At 46.0% G+C, this 19,448-nt stretch overlaps 1 protein-coding gene across 2 annotated transcripts in view; it reads right to left on the bottom strand.

Annotated features, from left to right (window-relative positions):
- Positions 1-19,448, bottom strand: part of EEFSEC (eukaryotic elongation factor, selenocysteine-tRNA specific) — a 257,743-nt gene that overhangs the window by 152,089 nt on the left and 86,206 nt on the right. For both annotated transcript variants that reach the window (XM_028101802.2, XM_028101805.2), the window contains exon 2: positions 6,989-7,196. In XM_028101802.2, coding sequence (XP_027957603.1) covers positions 6,989-7,196 — 208 coding nt within the window. The remainder of the gene's footprint in view (positions 1-6,988; positions 7,197-19,448) is intronic.

Below are 19,448 nucleotides of genomic sequence, written 5' to 3'. Positions count from 1 at the left end.
CAAGGAAATAGAAAGTGTTTAAAAAGGAGGAGGAAACACAGAGGGAGTCTGAGAGAAAGATGCATCAAGGATGCTGTCAGATGATAACATTTAGTGGGAAAATAAACAGAAAGGCCTAGAACACAGAACAGTGTCAATGTTGTGATAACAACTACCTCAAATTATGTCCATCTGGGAAAGACTGACAGGGATCCTAGGGAAAGAACACTTTAATTTGATGCACTGACGAGATTGTGAGTACATTTTTATCTTCTATTTTCATTTCTGTTAACATTGATAAATACTTATGCAAGAGTAATTTTAAATGCTTTCAGAGATAAAGAAATCACAAAGAAAAACAATCAAAGAGTTTGACTACACAAAAATTAGAAACTTCTGCATGTCAAAAAAAGCAAGTAAAATGGAAAGACAACCAACAAATGCTGAAGACTTATTTGTAGCAAACACGATAGGCAAAGGGTTAATTAATAACAACATCTTTGTTAGTATTAAACGCTCCTGAAAATCAAAAAGAAAGCATTAAAAATCACAAGAGGCAAACAGACAAAACGTATAGACCTAATTCAAACACAAAAAGCACAACTATTTAATACACTTAAGGAAAAATGTTGGGGCGCCTGGGTGGCTCAGTCATTAAGTGTCTGCCTTCGGCTCAGGTCATGGTCCCAGGGTCCTGGGATCAAGCCCCACATTGGGCTCCCTGCTCGGCAGGGAGTCTGCTTCTCCCTCTCCCACTCCCCCTGCTTGTGTTCCCTCTCTCACTGTCTCTCTCTCTGTCAAATAAATAAATAAAAATCTTAAAAAAAAAAAAAAGGAAAAATGTTTAACGTCCCCATTGATTACAGAATCACATATTAAAACAAGAGTAACATACCATTTCTACCCTACTAAGTTTCAAATATATTTTAAAATTAGAAACCAAAGGTAGCTGTGAATATCTGTGTAAATGATGCAAACCCTTTTGGAAAAGAATAGGGCAGTGTACAACCACAGGTTTGAAAGGACTTGTGCCCTTGGTTCAGTAATCTCACACCTGGAAATGTCTCAGAAGGAAAAAACCCGAAAATACAGAAAATGTTTAAGGATGGTTGAAGATGTTCACCCCAGGGTTGCTTATTTATAAGAAGGAAAACTTATGCCAATCTAAAGGGCCTACAATGGAGTGATGCTTACATAAAGAAGTGCTATACAAAATGTTAAGTAATGAAAGCAGAAATAAAAAATGAGAATAGCTCATGATTACAACTATATGTTTAAAAGGAAGAACTGAATTCAGCAAAGTTGCAGGGCACAAGATCAACACATAAAAACCAGCTGTGTTTCTGTATTCTAACTAAAAACAATCTGAAAAGGAAATTAAGAAAGCAGTTCCACTTAATAATGACATCTAAAAGAATTAAATACTTGGGAATAAATCTAACCAAGGATGTGAAAGACCTATATAATGAAAACTACAAAACACTGATTTGAAAAATTAAAGAAGATCTAAACAAATGGAAAGGCATCATGTTCATGGATTGGAAGACCTAACACTGTTTAGATGTTCGTACTACCCAAAGGAATCTACAGATTCAAAGCAATCCCTATGAAAATGCCAACAACCATTTTTTGTAGAAATGGAAAGCAGATCCTACAATTCATACAGGAATTGCAAGGGGCCTCAAATAGCCAAAATAATATTGGAGAAGAAGCAGAAAGCTGGAGGACTCAATATCCTGACTTTGAAACTTACGACTACAAAGATAAACAAAGCAGTGTGGTACTGGCATAAGGAAAGACATATAGACCAATGGAACAGAACAGAGAACTCAGAAATAAACCCACACATGTATGATCAATTGATTTCTGACAAGGGTAAAAGGGGAAAGGACAATCCTTTCAACAAATAGTGCTGGGAAAACTGGATATCCACATACAAATAATGAAGCTGGGCCCTTAACTTACACCACATATAAATTTATGCCATATATAAAAAATTACCATATATAGAAATAGATGAAAGACCTAAACTTAAGAGCTAACACTGTAAAATTCTTAGAAAAGAAATTAGGGAAAATCTTCATGACACTGGATTTGGCAACAATTCCATGGATAGGACACCAAAAACACAGACAACAAAAGAAAAAATAAATATATTGGATTTTATCAAAGTTAAAAACTTTTGTGCTTCTAAGGATACTATGAAGAAAGTAAAACGTCAACTTACAGAATAGAAGAAAACATTTGCAAATCATATATTTGACAAGGGATTGATATCCAGAATATATAAAGATCCCCTACAATTCAACAACAACAATAAAACAAACAACAACAAAACCCGAGTGAAAAATGGGCAAAGGACCTAAATACACATTTCTCCAAAGAAGATATTTGAAAGGCCAACCGGTACATGGAAAGATGCTCAACATCGCTAGTCATTAAGAAAATGCAAGTTAAAACCACAATGAGATATCACTTCATAAGTGTGTTAGAATGGCCATCACCAAAAAGACAAGGGGTTAACAAATGTTGGTGTGGATGTGGAGAAAGGGGAACCTGTGTGCACAGTGGATGAGAGTGTAAATTGTTGCAGCCACTATGGAAAATAGTATGGAGGAACCTCAAAAAATCAAAAATAGAACTATCATATGATCCACTTCTGGGATTATATCCAAAGGAAATGAAGATACTAACTTGGAAAGACATCTGCACCCTCATGTCCACTGCAGCATTATTTACAATAGCCAAGACATAGAAACAACCTAAGTGTCCATCGATGGATGAACGGATAAAGAAGTTGTGGTGTATATAAATACATAATGGATATCATTCATCCATAAAAAACAAGGAAATCCTACCATCTGCCACAACACGGATGAACTCAAAGGCATTAAGCTAGGTGAAATAAGTCAGACACAGAAAGACAAATAATGTGTGATTTCAACTTATCTGCAGAATCTAAAAAAACAAAAACAAAAACACAAAAAACAAAACTCAGAAAGAGAGCAGATTTGTGGTCACCATAGGCAGAGGGTGGGGGGAGAGGAAACTGGAGAGAGTGGTCAAAAGATACACTTGCGGTTACAAGATAAATGCGTCCTAGGGACGGGAGGTACAATGTGATGACTCTAACTAACACTACCACATGATATACAGGAAACCTGTTAAGAGAGTAGGTCCCAGGAGTTCTCGTCACAGGAACTTTTTTTTTCCTTTTTTCTTTCCTTCTTTTCTATTTATTGTATTTTTATGAGAAGACGGATGTTAGCTAAACCTACTGTGATAATCATTTCACAACATATGTAAATCAAACCATCATGGTGTCATGCCATAAACTTATATATTCATGTATGTCAACTATTTCTCAATAAAACCAGGGGAGATAAACCAACAAAATGGGGTCGAGGAAGCCACAACAAGATACCACTTCATATCCACTAGGATAACTATTCAAAAAAAGGGAAAATGATGAGTGTTGGCAAGGATGTGGAGAAATGGCAACCCTCACACACTGCTGCTGGTGGGAATGTAAAAGAGTGCAGCCACTGTGGAAAACAGTTTGGTGGTTCCTCAAAAAAGTTAAACATAAAACTATCACATGACCCAGCAATTCCGCTCCTAGGTATAGACCCAAAGAAACTGAAAGCAGGGACTTGAATAGCTATTTGTACACCAATGTTCATACAGCATTATTCACAATAACCAAAAGGAAACAAGCCAAGTATTTATCCGCAGATGAATGGACAAACAAAATAAGGTATATACACGCAACAGAACACTATTCACTATGAAGGAGTGACATCTGACACAGGCTACAACATGGATGGGCCCTGAAAGCATTACACTAAGGGAAATAAGCCAGACACAGAAAACCAAATACAGGATTCCATTTCTATAAGGTACCTAGAATAGCCAAAATTAAAGAAAGAGAAAGCAGAATAAAGGCTGCTGGTGGTGGGGGAGGAGAGGGGAGGAGGAAAGGGGGAGTTCTTGTTAAACGGGTACAGAGTTTATGTTGCAGATTCTGAAAAAGTTTTTGGCATAGAGAGTGGTGATGGGCACACAGCTTTGTGAATTTTTTTAATTTTTTTTTATTTTAAAGATTTTTATTTATTTATTTGTCAAAGAGAGAGAGAGCACAAGCAGGATGAGCTGCAGGCAGAGGGAGAAGCAGGCTCTCTGCTGAGCAAAGAGCCCAACGCCAGATGCAGGACTCTATCACAGGACCCCGGGATCTTTGTGAGTGTATTTAATGCCAGTGAACTGTATATTTGCAAACGGGTAAAATAATAAATATTATGTTATGCAGATTTTACTACAATCAAAGTAATGTGGAGGAAAAAGGGGGGGTAATATGATACACAGTGAAAAGATAGGAATGAAATAAACCCAAATGTCAGCAGCTATTCTGAGAAAAGAAATCTTTGGGGGGCTTCTTCTTTCTTTTAATCATTTTTCTCTATTTTCCAATTTTCTTTCAATTGCTCTTTGGATGGGAAAAAATAAGTTATGTTTTTTAACAGGTTTCATATTTTCAGGTTTTGATACGTACATAATTCGTCAGTCCAAATTTTTCCTTTTTAGGTAGAAAGTTTCTTCGCATTTGGAGCAGCATTTACAAAAGACTCACTTCACAAGGGGCCCTAAGGAAAGGAAATGGTCACTTAAAATAATTTAAAGTTCTCTGCTGCACAGAGGTGAAAGCTAATGTTCTCTTACAACCTGGCCTGGCCCGGGGGCCCTTGAACCCGTTGGCTACAACCCATCAGTGGGCAATCCCTTCCAGTATGGGGGTTGTTCTCTCTGCCCTCTGGGCACTGAATGAGGACAGAAGAGGTTTCAGGGGGACAATTTCCCCTGGATGTGTGATAAAGTCCATAATTTGACCTTTAAGCAATAAATTAAAATAGGAATAGTAATTTAAAATGCAAAGTGAGAATCTGCCTTAAATTTAACCACTCAAAATAATTAGTATTAATTCACCCTTAAAAGTATCCCAAGCCCTTCCCAGAAGGTCCCATTTATATAGCAAATGATACTGGCTTTGTACTGGATTTTTATGCAGGAGTCCAAAGGACCTGTTCTCCCCTTTCTGACAAGTAAATAAAACGGCAGGGAGATCAAATAACTCACTAAAAAGAAGATATAATTTTTTATCTTCCTTTTTACAGTCTCATATCCACTTCCGTTGGGAATAACAAAGTCTGAATTCTTATGCAACACTTATCTAAATGTGTCGATTTTATCGGATTGATGAATTTTGCTAACAAAAGGCAGCGCTAGGAAATCTTTTATGACATATTTGGCCCATTCACAGGCCTGGAGCTTTAATTTAACCAACTTGAGAATTCTGAGGGAGAGCTGCAGGTGTTGGATCTGAAAAAAAAAAATCATAAATGGGAAGGCATATCAATCTTTATGACGGGGAAACAAAAACACTCTCTACTTGCTTGTCCTCCACAGGCAGGAGAAGGAGAGGTGGAAGGAGCAGGATATTGTCTCGGGCTGCATAGCAAAGAGGAAGCATCGCTGTCTCCCAGTGACCGCTATTTAGTATTGATCAAAAGGCGCTGGCCCGGAGAGGAAGAGAGGAATTGATAAAACAATGAGGTTTGCCAACACTCTGTGCTCAACAAGGACATTTTCTCATTTTCTTGACCACATCAGAGTAAGTCACTCCTGCGGCTGCCTGAGCGAGTGGGCAGCTCTCCGTCCCCCCACCCCTCCTACCACCCCCGAGGCTGCCCAGCAGCACTGCCACCTTGCCACCCCCATGGATGGTAAGCAGAGTCAATCACTTGACAAGGCCTGTTGCTTCTCCTGTTAAAGGTCTCCCCAGGTCAGCCTCCCCTCCCTCCACAGCCTTAACGCAGACCACATTTCTCTCCCTGGGAACACCACCACGCTGCCTCTCCCTGTCTGTTCTCCCCCTGGATCCTCGTCACCAAGCCATCCTTCCACCTGCCGCCAGCCATCTCTGGATGGGAGAACCTTTCAGCCACTTCCTTGCACAAACTCATTAAGACTCCCTACTTTCCGCAAGGCAAAATCATAAACGTGTTGGTGTGAAATACTACGACAGTCCTTTGTGATTCTGTCTTTCCCGGTCTCCCCTCCAACAGCAAAGTCTGTCCATTCATCCATCCATCCATCCATCCATCTATCCATCCATCCATCCATCCAATTTTATAGGCCTCTGAGACAGAAACATCCAGTCGTCCACCAAAACCAATCTCCACTGGGGCGCCTGGGTGGCTCAGCCGTTTAAGCGTCTGCCTTTGGCTCAGGTCATGATCCCGGGGTCCCGGGATTGAGTCCCACCTCAGGCTCCCCGCTCAGCGGGGAGTCTGCTTCTCCCTCTGCCCCTCCCCCTGTTTGTGCGCTCTCACTCTCTCTCTCTCTCTCTCTCTCTCAAAAATAAATAAATAAATATTTAAAAAAACCCAAAAACCCAATTTCCCCCTTTTGATAACCGAATTGCAGCTAAGCAGATGGTGAGGGGATCCATTTCCCAGGCTCTCTGACACCACGGCATGCGTGACATGAGCAGGTAGGACTGAGTCCTCCCTCACCCACAGAATCCTTCGGAAGGGTGTGTGTCCCTTCTAGGTCCAGGCATTCCTGACACACTGGACCCTCCTGCGAACATGAACGCAGTAGTGCCCATGCCTGGCTTTGACCACATGGACAAGGACACACCCTACAGTAGAAGGGCAGCAAGATGGAGGAAGCCTGGGTTTCCGAATGCTGTGCAGAGAAGAACCCCCTCCAACCATTCACATTAGGAAATTACCTAGAAAATCAACTTCTGGATTCCTTATGCTTCTGTGTTTTTTGGTCTCTTGCAACAGCATCTTAGCCTTTACCCTTGATGAGAGTAAATGCCAGGCAAGATCCCACTTATTAGGACCCACGGCTGACACCTGCCTGCCTAATCTGTGTTAATGAAATGACCTGTGCCCCAGGGCCAGCTTATACAAGTGGATACTCTACTCATCAACAAACCTACTTGGTGTTCTCCAGGGTCCTCTGCATTTTCTTGGTCATTTTATCAATCGCTGCCTGTCTCTTCCCTTCAGCCAAGAGGTCTATTTTGTTCAGCACCACAACCAGCTTCTGGCAGGCAATCTGCCCAATCACAAGGCACTCCGCTGACTGGGTCTGCATCCCTTTGGTCACATCAATGACCAGCATCATCAGATCAATGATCTGGGCCCCTGCAAGGAGAGAGAAGACAAGGTTAGAAAGGGAAATGGGGGAGAGGACTCTGCAGAAAGTGGCCTGATGTTTGAGGTTAAGCAAAATCAGCCAAATTAAAGTATTAAGATAAAAGTGGTTGGGGTGGGAAATGAATGACCACCACACACCTTCTAGCCCCGGCCGCGGGGGAGGGACTCTGACCACGTGATTTCACGGGAGCCCTCATGACTAACCACCATGAGGATGGACGTGTTACCTCATCTGGAGAGGAGGAAACTGAGGCCCGTGAAATACAGAGAGCTCACCCAGAGCCCCACTGCCAGCATGCAGCAGAGCTGGGGGACCCCAAAACCCACACCATTTTATTGCCTCAATCTTCTCATTTTCATTCCATCCTACCTAGGAAATAATGTCCAAGCAGCAAATATCCCAGTTTTAGACTTGGCAAATGCCTAGAGATTCGGCCTTGCCAAGAGAGCAGACAGAAAGACCAGAAAACTGACGTGGAGGCCGGAGGTTGTCCCCTCTGTAGCTCCTGGGTCTCCTCCTCACAGTGGCTGGTTTTCGTCGTGACCCTCCCACCCACAGCTGCACTAGAGCCACTCACTCCTCTTGTCCTTTCCATTCTGGGGGGGAAGCTCCTGCTCTTTCAGGAAGGCTAGGAGCAATCCAAGGTTCAGGTACCTCAACTGAATACCATATATGTAAGTGTGTGTGGGTGTCTCCATACATACATGTGTGTGCATGTGTACATATAGGAGTGCTGTGTGTGTGTGTGCATTCCGTATTACACATGCATGCCTGGTTGTGAGCATGCCCTAAATACACAGCCACACCTGAGCTGAACAACAGCAGAGGGACAAATTACAGAGGAGTCAATGAAAGGAAACTGCCCTGACCCATGTTAGGAAGACTAATGTTAGCCAGTGAAGGGAATGTGTCCTTTTTAATAGGATTTTTAAGTAGTTTCACAAAAAAAAAAAAAAAGAAAGAAAGAAAAGGTGTTATTTTGGGGATACAGGAATATGCAGATATTTTCCCCTTTGCCCCAGAAGGGATTTTCAGGACCAAATTATCCTCATGGTGATACCAAGGAAGACTGCTCTATGGGTGACTCATGACCCAAGCTCACTCCTGGGAAAGGAGGGAAGGTGAGGAGGGGCAGTCTTTCCTGTTGGCACATTCGCCTTGTGTGCTAGTCAACCACTTAATCTCCACAACCACTGTTTCAAAGAAGGTGGGACTCAGAATCACGGGGCTACTTGCTCTAGACCAACTAGCACCAAAGGCCACCAGACACCAGGGAGCCTGGCTCCACTACTGAAGCACTCTTCCCTGGTCACCACTGACCTGCACAGCTCCTCCGACCTCCCCGGGGAGAAAGAGTAGGTGTCTGGCTCTAGGTAGGACTCAGACTGTCCCCGCTGTCCTTCTTGCCCCTGTGCTCTGCCCTCCCCGGCCCTTTCTTCTACCTCACCCTGGGCCAGGGACAGAGCAGAGCTGTAGTCAATAGGGCCTGGAGGGGCAGGCGGGTGCTCACAGCCATCAGCATTGGCATCTCCCTCATCCTACCAGGGGGTAGGGCCTAGGCCTCTGCTACAGCTATAAGAGGGGCAGGAGAGAGGTATAACTGGTTCTATCACCTACACCTTTTAAACAACTGAGGCCTAAAAACTTCACCACCTGATAAGACTCCCTCTCATATCTACCAAATCACCAACTCACCTCTGGGATCCATCTCTGTTGCAGCCCCAAACCCCATAACGCACGTCAGGCCCATATCAGCTGCCCCCTAATGGGAAAAGACTTGTCCTTCACCTGGGACTTGTCCCTCTGAAATCCAAACAGCCTCCCAGAAGGAACTTTCTACAACTATATGACTGATTCATACACTGAGCCAGGTTAAATCAGTACAACCTCTATGAAAGTCAATTCACAAACAGCTATCAGAATTCACATTGTCTTTGACTCAGCCAAGCCCACATACATGTTCATGCTTGTTGTAGGTACAGTTGGAAAACATGTAAATGTCCATCAGTAGGGGACATGTTGAAAATAAATAATGCTACATCCATGCAGTAGAACACTCTCCAGCCATGAAAAAGAATGAAGAAGCTCTTTATTTACTACTGTGGAACAGTCTCTTAAGGTGGAGCGAGTGAGAAGAACAAAGGGCAGAGCAATGTAATCTGTGTTTTAAAGGGGGAAAAGGTGTGTGTGTGTCTATGTGTGCTGTATCTGAGTGTTTGCTTCCATATGCATAAAACATGTCTGAAGGAATGCAAAAGAAACAACTAACTTTTGGTTGTCTGTTGAGAGAGTAGCTAGGTGACAGAATTGGGATGGAGTTAGAAGGAAACCTGACTGCATGTTCTTACGTACCTTTTTTTTTTTTTTGAAGATTTATTAATTTGAGAGAGAGTGCACACGCACATGAGTGGGGCGGAAGGGCAGAAGGACAGAGAGAGAATTTCAAGCAGACCCCCTGCTGAGCATGGAGCCTGATGTGGGACTCGATCTCATGACCCTGGGATCATGACCTGAGCTGAAATCCAGAGCCAGACACTTAAACGACTGAGCCACCCAGGTGCCCTCTTCCATATCTTTTAATTTTAAACAGAGGTGTATACTGTCCACACATAAATAAAATCAAGTACATAGCTAGATAAAGAAATAAAACACTGATCTGACTGTGTTGTTCCCCTGCTTAGAGCCCTCGCTGTCCTCTTACTGAAAGGGAACTCGCGGTGTGGCTTTGGGCGCCTCCTTCTAACTCGCAGTCCAGGCACACTCTCCCTGCACCGAGCATGTAGGTGCACCTCACAGAGCCCTTCCTGGTGCTCCCTGCCCTGCCCCAGGGGCATATGCATGCATGTGAGAATGCGCGCGCGCGCGCGCGCACACACACACACACACAGAGCCTGAGCCCAGCCCACCCCAGAAGATGTGATCTCTCCTCATGTCCTCCCACCACAAGCAAACCCGTCATCAGTCACAAGGATGTGTGGCCAGGTGTTGAGGCAGGATGGGACCAAGACTGCCGGTGAGTGGGAGGAGGAGTGCCCTGGGTTCCCAGCCTGTGAGCCATTCTCTGGGAAGACTGGAGAGCCACCTTCACACAAACGGTCCCAGTGCCCGACCAGGTGACCCCCAACTCTAGTGGGCAAAGCTGTGCCCACAAAGCCAAGGCTACTCTATCCCACAGATGACTTAAGGACTTTTCAAGAGTAATTCCAACCGCCTGGGCTCCGTCTAGAACCTAAACATCATCCCCTACCTAACCCAAACTATCACCGACCCCACTGTACAGATGAGGAGAAGTTCGGTGACTGCCCTTGGTCACTTGGCAAATAGGTGCTAGAGGAGCGATCTGAACCCTGACCCTGTTCTCACCTCTGTGCCACATGGCCTGTCCTTCCGCGTAGAGACCCAGTCCCTCTCCAGTCTCCTCTCTCACGGTCCTCACCCACTCCCCGCTTTACACTGAGAATCAAGGCACACCCCACAATTTTTCTCACCCTTCCCTGCCCTGCTTTTGCTCCTGCCCCCCTAACTCAGACTTCACCCGCCCCTGGCCCCTCCTCCCCACTGACTCCCATGCTCAGAGCTTATAGACCACAGCCCGGGCTGTCAATCTGGATTCACAGCACCCAGTACAAGACCCAGCTCAGGCACAGCTTGGGCAATCTTTGTTGGGCTGAACTGAGCAAATGACAGCTCCCCCCATGTCCCAACTCTGTTCCTTTTCTCGGAGATTCAATTCCCTATTGGTATATACCACTACCCAGGAATGCCTTGTCTGGGCCCGGTGGCTGAAGGGGAAGGACTCATGTATTCCATGAGTTTAGCCTATCTTACTGATGATGCCTGTTGGGCTCCTGGGGACAGAAATGAAACTGGCCTGACAAACCCAGAAAGACAAGTGCAGCCAGGCCCCAAACACTCAGGCTGGTGAGGATTTCCTCTGAGGCCTTACTCCAGCATCTACAAGCCGCCTTTGTTGAGAGGAGCACACAGTTCTGCTCCAAAAGGCCAGGCTCTCAAGCAGACCTGCTGTGGTGCAGCCAACATCAGGCACTTCTAAGGAGACCAGAGGTCACGACGACTTGACAGGCCCCACTGCGAACCAGGGGTCAGAAGCAGGCAAGTGCCCGCTGCCCAGCAGCAGCTCTCAGTTACTCCCGTTTCTTCCTCAAACTTTTGATCAGACGACAGGAAGTGACAAAACTGGCCCGTCTTGTCTTTTTCAAAATCCTCAGTATTCCAAAGAATGAATCAAACAGTGTCCTTCCCAATTCCCACGAACCCAGGGTAGGAAACCATTCTGAGACCAGAGGGGCACAGCAAGCAAGTGGGCGGGAAACACAAGTCAGGAACTTGCAGCTTACAAATGACCCTCTATATTTTTCCATCTATCGGACCTTTTCATCTAGTTGTTCTGACTATAGATCCCTTTAAAGGTTTGCAGAATAATTATAACAGGGTTAAAGTTTCTCAGTACTTTAAAAAGTTACAATTTCCAATTCTGTAGATCATATATCTTAATCATTTCAAAAATAAAAATAAAGAAAAACTTACAAAGGTCAGCATTTAACAAAGTGTAAGTTATCTGTGAGATGTAATTTTCCTTCTGAGACTGAAGAAAAAAATGTGTGTGTTCAGAGAAAGATATTTCGGCTAGAGAAACGGAATATAAAACTTTAAACACTTTAGCAACCTCAAAATCACATCTTTAATCATAAAATTTGATTTTTTAATCAAAAGCTATTAACACCCCAAAAAGGAGAAAATAATATTAAATTTAAAATAAAGAAAAATGTATTTTTAACCGGTGACTTGTTAAATATTCAACAACGTAAATACATTGTCCTATATAAAGTATAATATAAAATATATATATAAAATATAAAATATATATATAATTCTATCCTATTATTAATATGACCCATGTGCCGAGATACATCAGACGTCTGTGTGCCTTGGCGTCCTCCTGAGCGTGAGGACAGGGATGAGTCCAGTCAGTGGGCCGCAGTGAAGACTAAAGGAGACAACACGTGGGGAGGGCTCAGAACAGCACCTACGCCATAGGAAATCTTCAATAACATGAGTGGCTCTGATTGTTTTTCCTTCTGCAACTTCAACTGTGGCATGCACATGGTATTCTACAGATCTGCTTCTTGTCTTAACTGCACCTCAACTTTGCCATGTGGATATCACAGACGAGAAAACAAAGGCTCAGAGAGGTGAAGGAACCAAGTCAAGGTCAGGAGCAAGGACTCAGTGAGAGCAATGTGAACTCGGAACCACTGACTTCTTTCTACCACAGCATCCTGTGTCCCTGAGCGATCCTGTGTCCAGAGTGAAGCACTCGCTCTGTACGTGGGTGGGGACGCACATGCATGCCCCTGTGGGTGCTGCAGGACAGCAGAGCGGGGGTCAGAAGTCCCCCTTGGGGCCCAGGGTGGGAGGAGGGGCTGCAGCTCTACAATCCCAAGGTGCCCTCATTGCTATTGTTTGTATTCATTTATTCAATGTATTGCTTGCTTCTCCATTTTACAGGCAAGAGGACCGAGGCTCAGGCAGCTTAAATAACTTGTCCCAAGCTATCCAGCAAGGGTGAAAACCCAGTATTGGATTGACACCAACACAGGCTCACCTGTCCTGGCCCTGACTCTCTGCCAGGAGGTGTCAAGACTTCCATAATATGGGGGCCGTTTGGCCCCCTCATAGAGAGTCCACTCAGGTGTGTGTCCATTCTGTGCATCTTAGTTTTCCTCCTTCTGCAAACTTTCCTCAAAGTACAGTGAACTGAAGTTTCCCTGTCAGATTCCTACTGGCACAGTAGAGTGTACAGCCGGGAACCAGGGCTGTCTGTCCTGCCCTCCTCAGCACAGAATCAGAGGGTTTGGACATGGAAGGGACTTAGCAAAGAAGGTCAGTGTGCAGGTGGGGAGCCAAGGGCCACAAGTGGGAGGAAGAGGCGAGAGCAGGGCTTGGAGACACCCAACCAGGCATTCAAACCACAGCCCCAGTGGGGGCCTCTGCTTCCTCATCTGTAAATCAGAATCTAAACAAAGATGCCCACTGCAAGAGGTTGGCGGGGGAAATCAAAGGGGAAGGCCCGCCAAGCCCTCAGTAAGCAGAGCTGCATTTAGGGCTGTCAGTGCTGAGCCAAGTTCTCAGCCCAGCCTCACATTCAGAGTCGTACTGCTCCCACCTGTCCAGGAGCCCCCCAGGCAAACACATGTGGACAAAGGAGTGAGGTTACTGACAGAGTGTGGGGCGTGGAGAAGGAAGAGCTCTCGGAGGGGTCAGGAGTGGGGCCCCCATGGTGTCCATGGACCTAGCACCCACCAGGGCACAGGCGGCATGTCTGACTTGCACACACTGCCCGCCAGCCCCTCTCCTTGCCCTCCCTGCCTCCCCTAGCTGGAGTCACACATTCGTGATGTCCCATGCCGCTACACAACTGCAAGGGTCACTTCACACACCGCAGGACAGGCCAGGAGTCCAACAGACTGGAGGCGCTGGCCAGGCCCAGCCCCTCCAGTGGGGAACCAGAAAGCCAAAGGAGATCCCAATCACTGGAGGGGGCTCCAGTGCCCATGACCCTTGTTCCTACCAGATGATGGTTTTCATGAACACCTTCAGACAAAGGGAAGTTTCTTAATGCTATATACCCTCTCTGAGCTCTCGTTCCTTGTCTGTAAAAGAGGGACAATAACACCATTTTGATTTCTACGGACCTGGTAGAAAATCTCAGACATGGAGGTAGGAGACAGCCCAGAGGGATGGCATACTTGCAAGTGGGGCACATGAGCAAAAGAATCCTCGGGGGGGGGGGGGTGCTGCCCTTTGGCAGGAGGAAAACAGCAGCGGCTTGGAAGCCCACCTGCAGTGCCCTGCCAGGCACGTGAGAGATGCGGGGCAGGGAGGCAGGGAGGCGGAGGGGCCAGGCCCCAAGCCCAGGCACCGCTTCCCTCCTGCCAGCTGTGCAGCCTCAGGCAGAGAGACCTCCTGACCTCTCAGAGCCTGGGACCACCCCACCCCCCATAGCCTGCCGGCCCAGACACACCGCCTCACAGGGCAGGGGCCTGCCCAGCGCATGCCACATGCTAAGAGCTCAATAAACACAAGCTGCTATCATATCAGTACTTGTATCACAGTGCCCGGCACCACAGGAGTTCAGAAGGGGCCATCTCCTTCCCCCACAGGCCCCATGGCCTTTACTGGCTGAGAAGAAGGGAGAGTATTAATGGCAGCATGGAACAAATACTAGCAATACCTCCCCCAATCCAGCAGTATCTATGAGGCCCCTCACAGGGGGCACTGGTGAGTGCCAGCCAACAGCTGGGAGCACTGTGCCCACCAATGGGCAGGAAGGCCTTATTGTTCTAACCCAGCCTGCAAAGGTAGGGTCCTCCACAAACATCCTGCCGAATTCCACCAGGCCAGCAGGGAGACACCCAAGCAGGAGAACCTGGGCAGGAAGCACTGGACATCTTCAATAAGTCATCAAGGCCCCACGACGCATTAAGAACCCTCCCTCTCCTCACAACGCCCTATTGCCTCATACCTTGGCATTTATGCCGCCAGCCGGCTCCTAACAGGCACACGGGCTCATGACCCCTGCCTGATGTGTGTTAGCTCTGCCCTTACCAAATCCCATGAGGAGGAGAGTCTCCCATTTTAATAAAGAGAAATTTGAGGTCTCGTTACACCACAGTAAACAGGAGAATCAGGGCTAGAACCCAGGGCTGACTAACTTAAAAATGTCTTCCTTTTCTCCTTGCCAGCTGCCTCTTGGCTACTGCCGTGTCTCCTGGGAACTCTCCAGCATCCCGAAGAGCAAGTGGGAAAGGCCCTGAGGATGGGAGGAGGAAGGAGAGCAGACAAGGTGCAAAGGCAAACCGCCAGAGGCCTCTAGGACGCATCCCAAGCCAGCAAGCCAGAGGCACGGTTCTCCAGGAGGCAGCGAAAGGAGGCATTCATCAGCACCTAAAGAAGCCCGGGAGGAGAACAATGGGAGCGATGTTAGCAGTGGAGGAACAGGGGAAACAACAAAGAGAGCCCGTGTAAGAGACCGAGGAAACAAATACACAGCTGCGGACAAGACAGCAGACAAATAGAGGTGCTGGGCCCTCGCCAAAAGGAAGAAAAGCCAAAAAACAATAAATGCTGGCGACTCGGGGCAAAACCCCCGCAGAGCTGAGAGAGGGCTGTGGTGAGGGATGAGACGTGCTGCGCGACAGGGTGAGTAGCCATCCTTCCCTGGGCCTCCCTGTCCACATGTGTCAACGGGGGGAAAAGCACTCACCTGGGACACACGGACAGCAGGCAGCCATCTAGAGAAAACTAAAGTTGAGGCTCTACCTCACACATCACACCAAAATAAATTTCCAAGGACCGAAGCTTTAAACATAAAAATATAAAACCATAAAGGTCTTGGAAGAAACTGTGAAAAAAAATTTTATAATCTTAAAACAAAACAAAACCCATCTAGGTAAGACACAAAACCAGAAAGATATAAAAAAGAAAAAAAAATACAAAGACTGACAAATTCAACAACATAAAAATCAAACATTTCTGCATGGACAAAAATATGATAAAGGCCAACATGACTAGGGATGCACTAGCCACAAAGAACTACTCCCCTTAATAGTCAAAAAGCTTCTTCAAACTGATAATAAAAAGAGCAATGGTCCAATCCAAAATGGCAACAATCTCTCCAGATAGCTCATACTAAGCACATTCACTGAGCACCTCCTACTTGCCAGACCTTAGACTGGTGCTTGGCACACCAGAGATGAGGACAGATGACAGTCTTACAAGAGGGACTCACCAGCCAGTGAAGCAAGGCTAAAAACCTACAATACATATAATACGTGAGTCTCACAGAAGGGGGAGGATGGTAAGTGTCCTGGGGGAAGAGAGAGCAGGAAAAAATGGCTCAGGAATGTACAGGAGGCAGGAGGGTTACAATTTTAATTCAGGCTGTCAGGATGGGCCTCACCGAGAAGGAGCTATTTGAGCCAGGACTTGGGAGGAGAGAAGCTGGCAGTTAACCAGGGGAAGAGCGTTCCAGGCAGAGGGAGGGGCTGGTGCAAAGACCCTATGAGGTGTCAGGGGGTCCGAGTGTCCAAGGACCAGCAAGGAGAGTGGGGTGGCTGGAGGGAAGTCAGACAAGAAACAAAGGCAAAGAAAAGAAATACACAGAGCTCAGACATATAATAAGATGCCCTACCTCACCAATAACAAGAAAAATGCAAATTGAAATGACGCTAAGACTAGTTTTTCACCTGGTGGGTTGACAAAATAATACTACGATCAAAGGGCCAGAGTAAGTCCTTGCCCTGCCAGGTGCTACTGACTCCTAGCACCCTCCACATAACCTTGCATCCCTACCCCTATTTAGAGATGAGATTAGGTCACAGGACTGGGAGGAAAGGGCTAGAATTCAAAGTCAAGCTCTGCCACTCCAGGGCCACGTCGTCCCTTCAAACACTGACGACACCCTGCCACTAAGAATGTGGAGAGACAGACAGTCCATTTGGGACATGTGCTGACAAAACCTCTTTGGAAGCCATCCTGGCAACAACCATCAAAAATGTGTACTGTGATCCAGCAACACCCCACATGCAAATGAGGCACATTCAAGGACATTGTTGCTATGCATCTGCAGTAGCCAAAACGTGGGTGCCCGTCAGGAGGGAGGCTGTTACCTACATTCCGGGATAACCACATGACAGAATATTACACAGCTACTGAAAAGCACAAGAGCAGTTCTATTCCCGAGGTGGAAGTCTTACCAAGAGAGCATACACAGTACACTGCCATCTCTACAGGCTGTGCATGAAAAAGTGTATGCCTGAAATCATCGTCTTCGGAATTTTTAGAAGAAACATCACAGTCGTTTGTCTCTGGGGAAGTAAACCAGGTAAGCAGGGACTGGGGTGCATGGGGGACCTATTTCTTACAGTCTATGCTTTTGTACCTTTTAAATTTCAAACCACACACATATATTACTGATTCAAAATCAATTTGTTTTTAAAAATTAAAAAAAAAAGACCAAAAACAAGTACGCGAAAATAAAACACTATTTACATTCTAGCCAGACACAGTTGCTGTCATAGGTACGGAGCTCACAATGTTGAGAAGTGTTAAAGCTCCAGACACCAAACAGGGAGACACCTTTTCCTTAATGGACTCAGAGGATTTAAAGAACCCTGAAGACAGAATAACTCTCTTGCAGTGCTTGATGTCTCTTAATGCGGTACCTATGCACACATAAAAGCATCTCAGACACCATCCTTGGCATGCATCTCTCCTGCTAGGAAACTCTCCTTCAAGAGCCTGGACTTGATTCTACAAGTTAGAACAATGCAACGTTGGGGGATGGCGGCAGAAGAGAGATGGAGGTAGACCCCATTATGTCTGTCTAGGGGTCATAAAGATGTTTCGTTAATGACATTCTGCCCTTCCGCAAGATTGGTGTAGGAACCACGGACTTGTCCTCACCCCCCAGTCGGCGGCTGTCAGACTTGCTGGAGAGCAACCCCCACGACCAGGTGCACCAAACCCAGACAACACATTCAGAGACAGTCGGGCCTAAGGATAACTACAGAGTGGAGGGCGCGTGGGAGTTATCTGTACTACTGCAAATCTTCTGTAAGTCTGAAATTATTTCAAAATGAAAAAAATAAATAGAACAATGACTAAAGTATCAGGAAGTTGGGGAAACGGAGAAAGAAAATGAACATCCATTGAATGCCCAAGAATGCACCATGCCCACGATTTCAATCTCGACAACAGCCCAAGAAGGAGGAATTTATTATTATGCACACTTTCTATAAACGGAGAAACTGAGACTTGGAGGGATCTGAAGTGACTCTCCCACAGTCCGCAAAGCTAGCAAACTGGAGGTCTGAAGTCAAACCCAGAGCAGTATGCTACCACACAGCATGTGCCCGCCACAAGGCCAAGGGAAGAGAAAACCAGGAGCTGTCAAGTTCAGAGGTTGAGACCACATGCTCCTCATTGGAGGGAAATACAAAGGAAGTGATCTTGAATGGAAGCATGAAGGAACTCAGGTAGATCTATAAGAGAACTTCCTGAGAGGCAGGGCTAGTAAAGAAGCAGATGACATCTTTACACAGTTAGAGGGCTCTTTGCTGGAGGTCTTCAGAACAGTTGTGGCGGGCTACAGGGAGGGAGTATGAATTACACCAGGGCTCCCTGTCCACGCATCACCTCTCATCTCTGCCATGCCTGTGGATACCACTTCTACGGTTATTTACTTATGTGGGCTAAGTCATTTTTTTTTTAATCTCAAATGCATTTATATTTAAAAGAACTTTACATGACAATAAATGCATGAGACTTGCCATAAGCAGAAGTTAAGCATAAAGGTAAACAGAACGAGAACACAAAGCGATGTGGTGCAATATTATTAAACGCTAACTAGATAATGCTGGCTGCCACAGCTCTGAACCCGAGGTCTGCTGGCTCCTGACCAGGGGTCAGCAAGAGCTAGTAAGACACCCTATAGCACTAAAACAAGTCTCCCTCCGACAGAACAGGAGGGGCAGGACGAGAACTGGAGTAGGCATGACCTTCCAACCCTGTCAAGCAGGAGTATTAATCACGGGCCAGGCACCACCCTGTACCAGCTCCTTGTCACCAGGCGGGTGGCCCACCCTTAGGAGGCCCTGGAGTAAACACCATTCATATTGCCCCCCTCAGGAGAGGGGCAAAGGCAGGGTCAGGCATCGCAGCAAGAACAGAGGTGTCCGTGCTCCCTGGATCAAAGGGCCAAAGGGGGTGCTGGCCTCTGCCACCCCCTTTCCGGATGGAGGCAGACGCACAGGTTCTGCAGGGCCTCGACTCCCCACTTAACAGGGAGTTTTGCCTGTTTGCTTCTTTAAGCTACTGTGTCATAGTCTATCTGGGGTAATCTTTTTAGCTGACTTTGCACAACAGTACAACTCCTGTTCTAGAGCAGTGAAAAGGAGCAGAAAATGGAATTTGAAATGTAGAAATAAAGTAATTGTGGGCCATGAGCTATAATTTGATTTCATGCTTTACAAGGAAATGAAAGAAGGCTTCCTTAAAATGTACGGTTTCTGCTCCCTCTCCCCTGTAAGCCCCCTCCCCCCCTTTTTAACCATTTTAGGATTTCCTCTAGCACCGAAGAGAAAATAGGATTGTGGAAAATGTTCAGTTCTCAAGTGTCACTGCCACTCAGGGGCAAGCTTGATTTTAATGTGAAC

Source organism: Eumetopias jubatus, unplaced genomic scaffold (genome assembly GCF_037043125.1).
Source record: "Eumetopias jubatus isolate StellerSeaLion01/CBP00866 unplaced genomic scaffold, mEumJub1_p1.0 scaffold_1, whole genome shotgun sequence".
Classification (NCBI taxonomy): Eukaryota; Metazoa; Chordata; class Mammalia; order Carnivora; family Otariidae; genus Eumetopias; species Eumetopias jubatus.
Note: the sequence above shows the minus strand (reverse complement) of the source record. Positions and strands in the feature narration are given on the sequence as shown.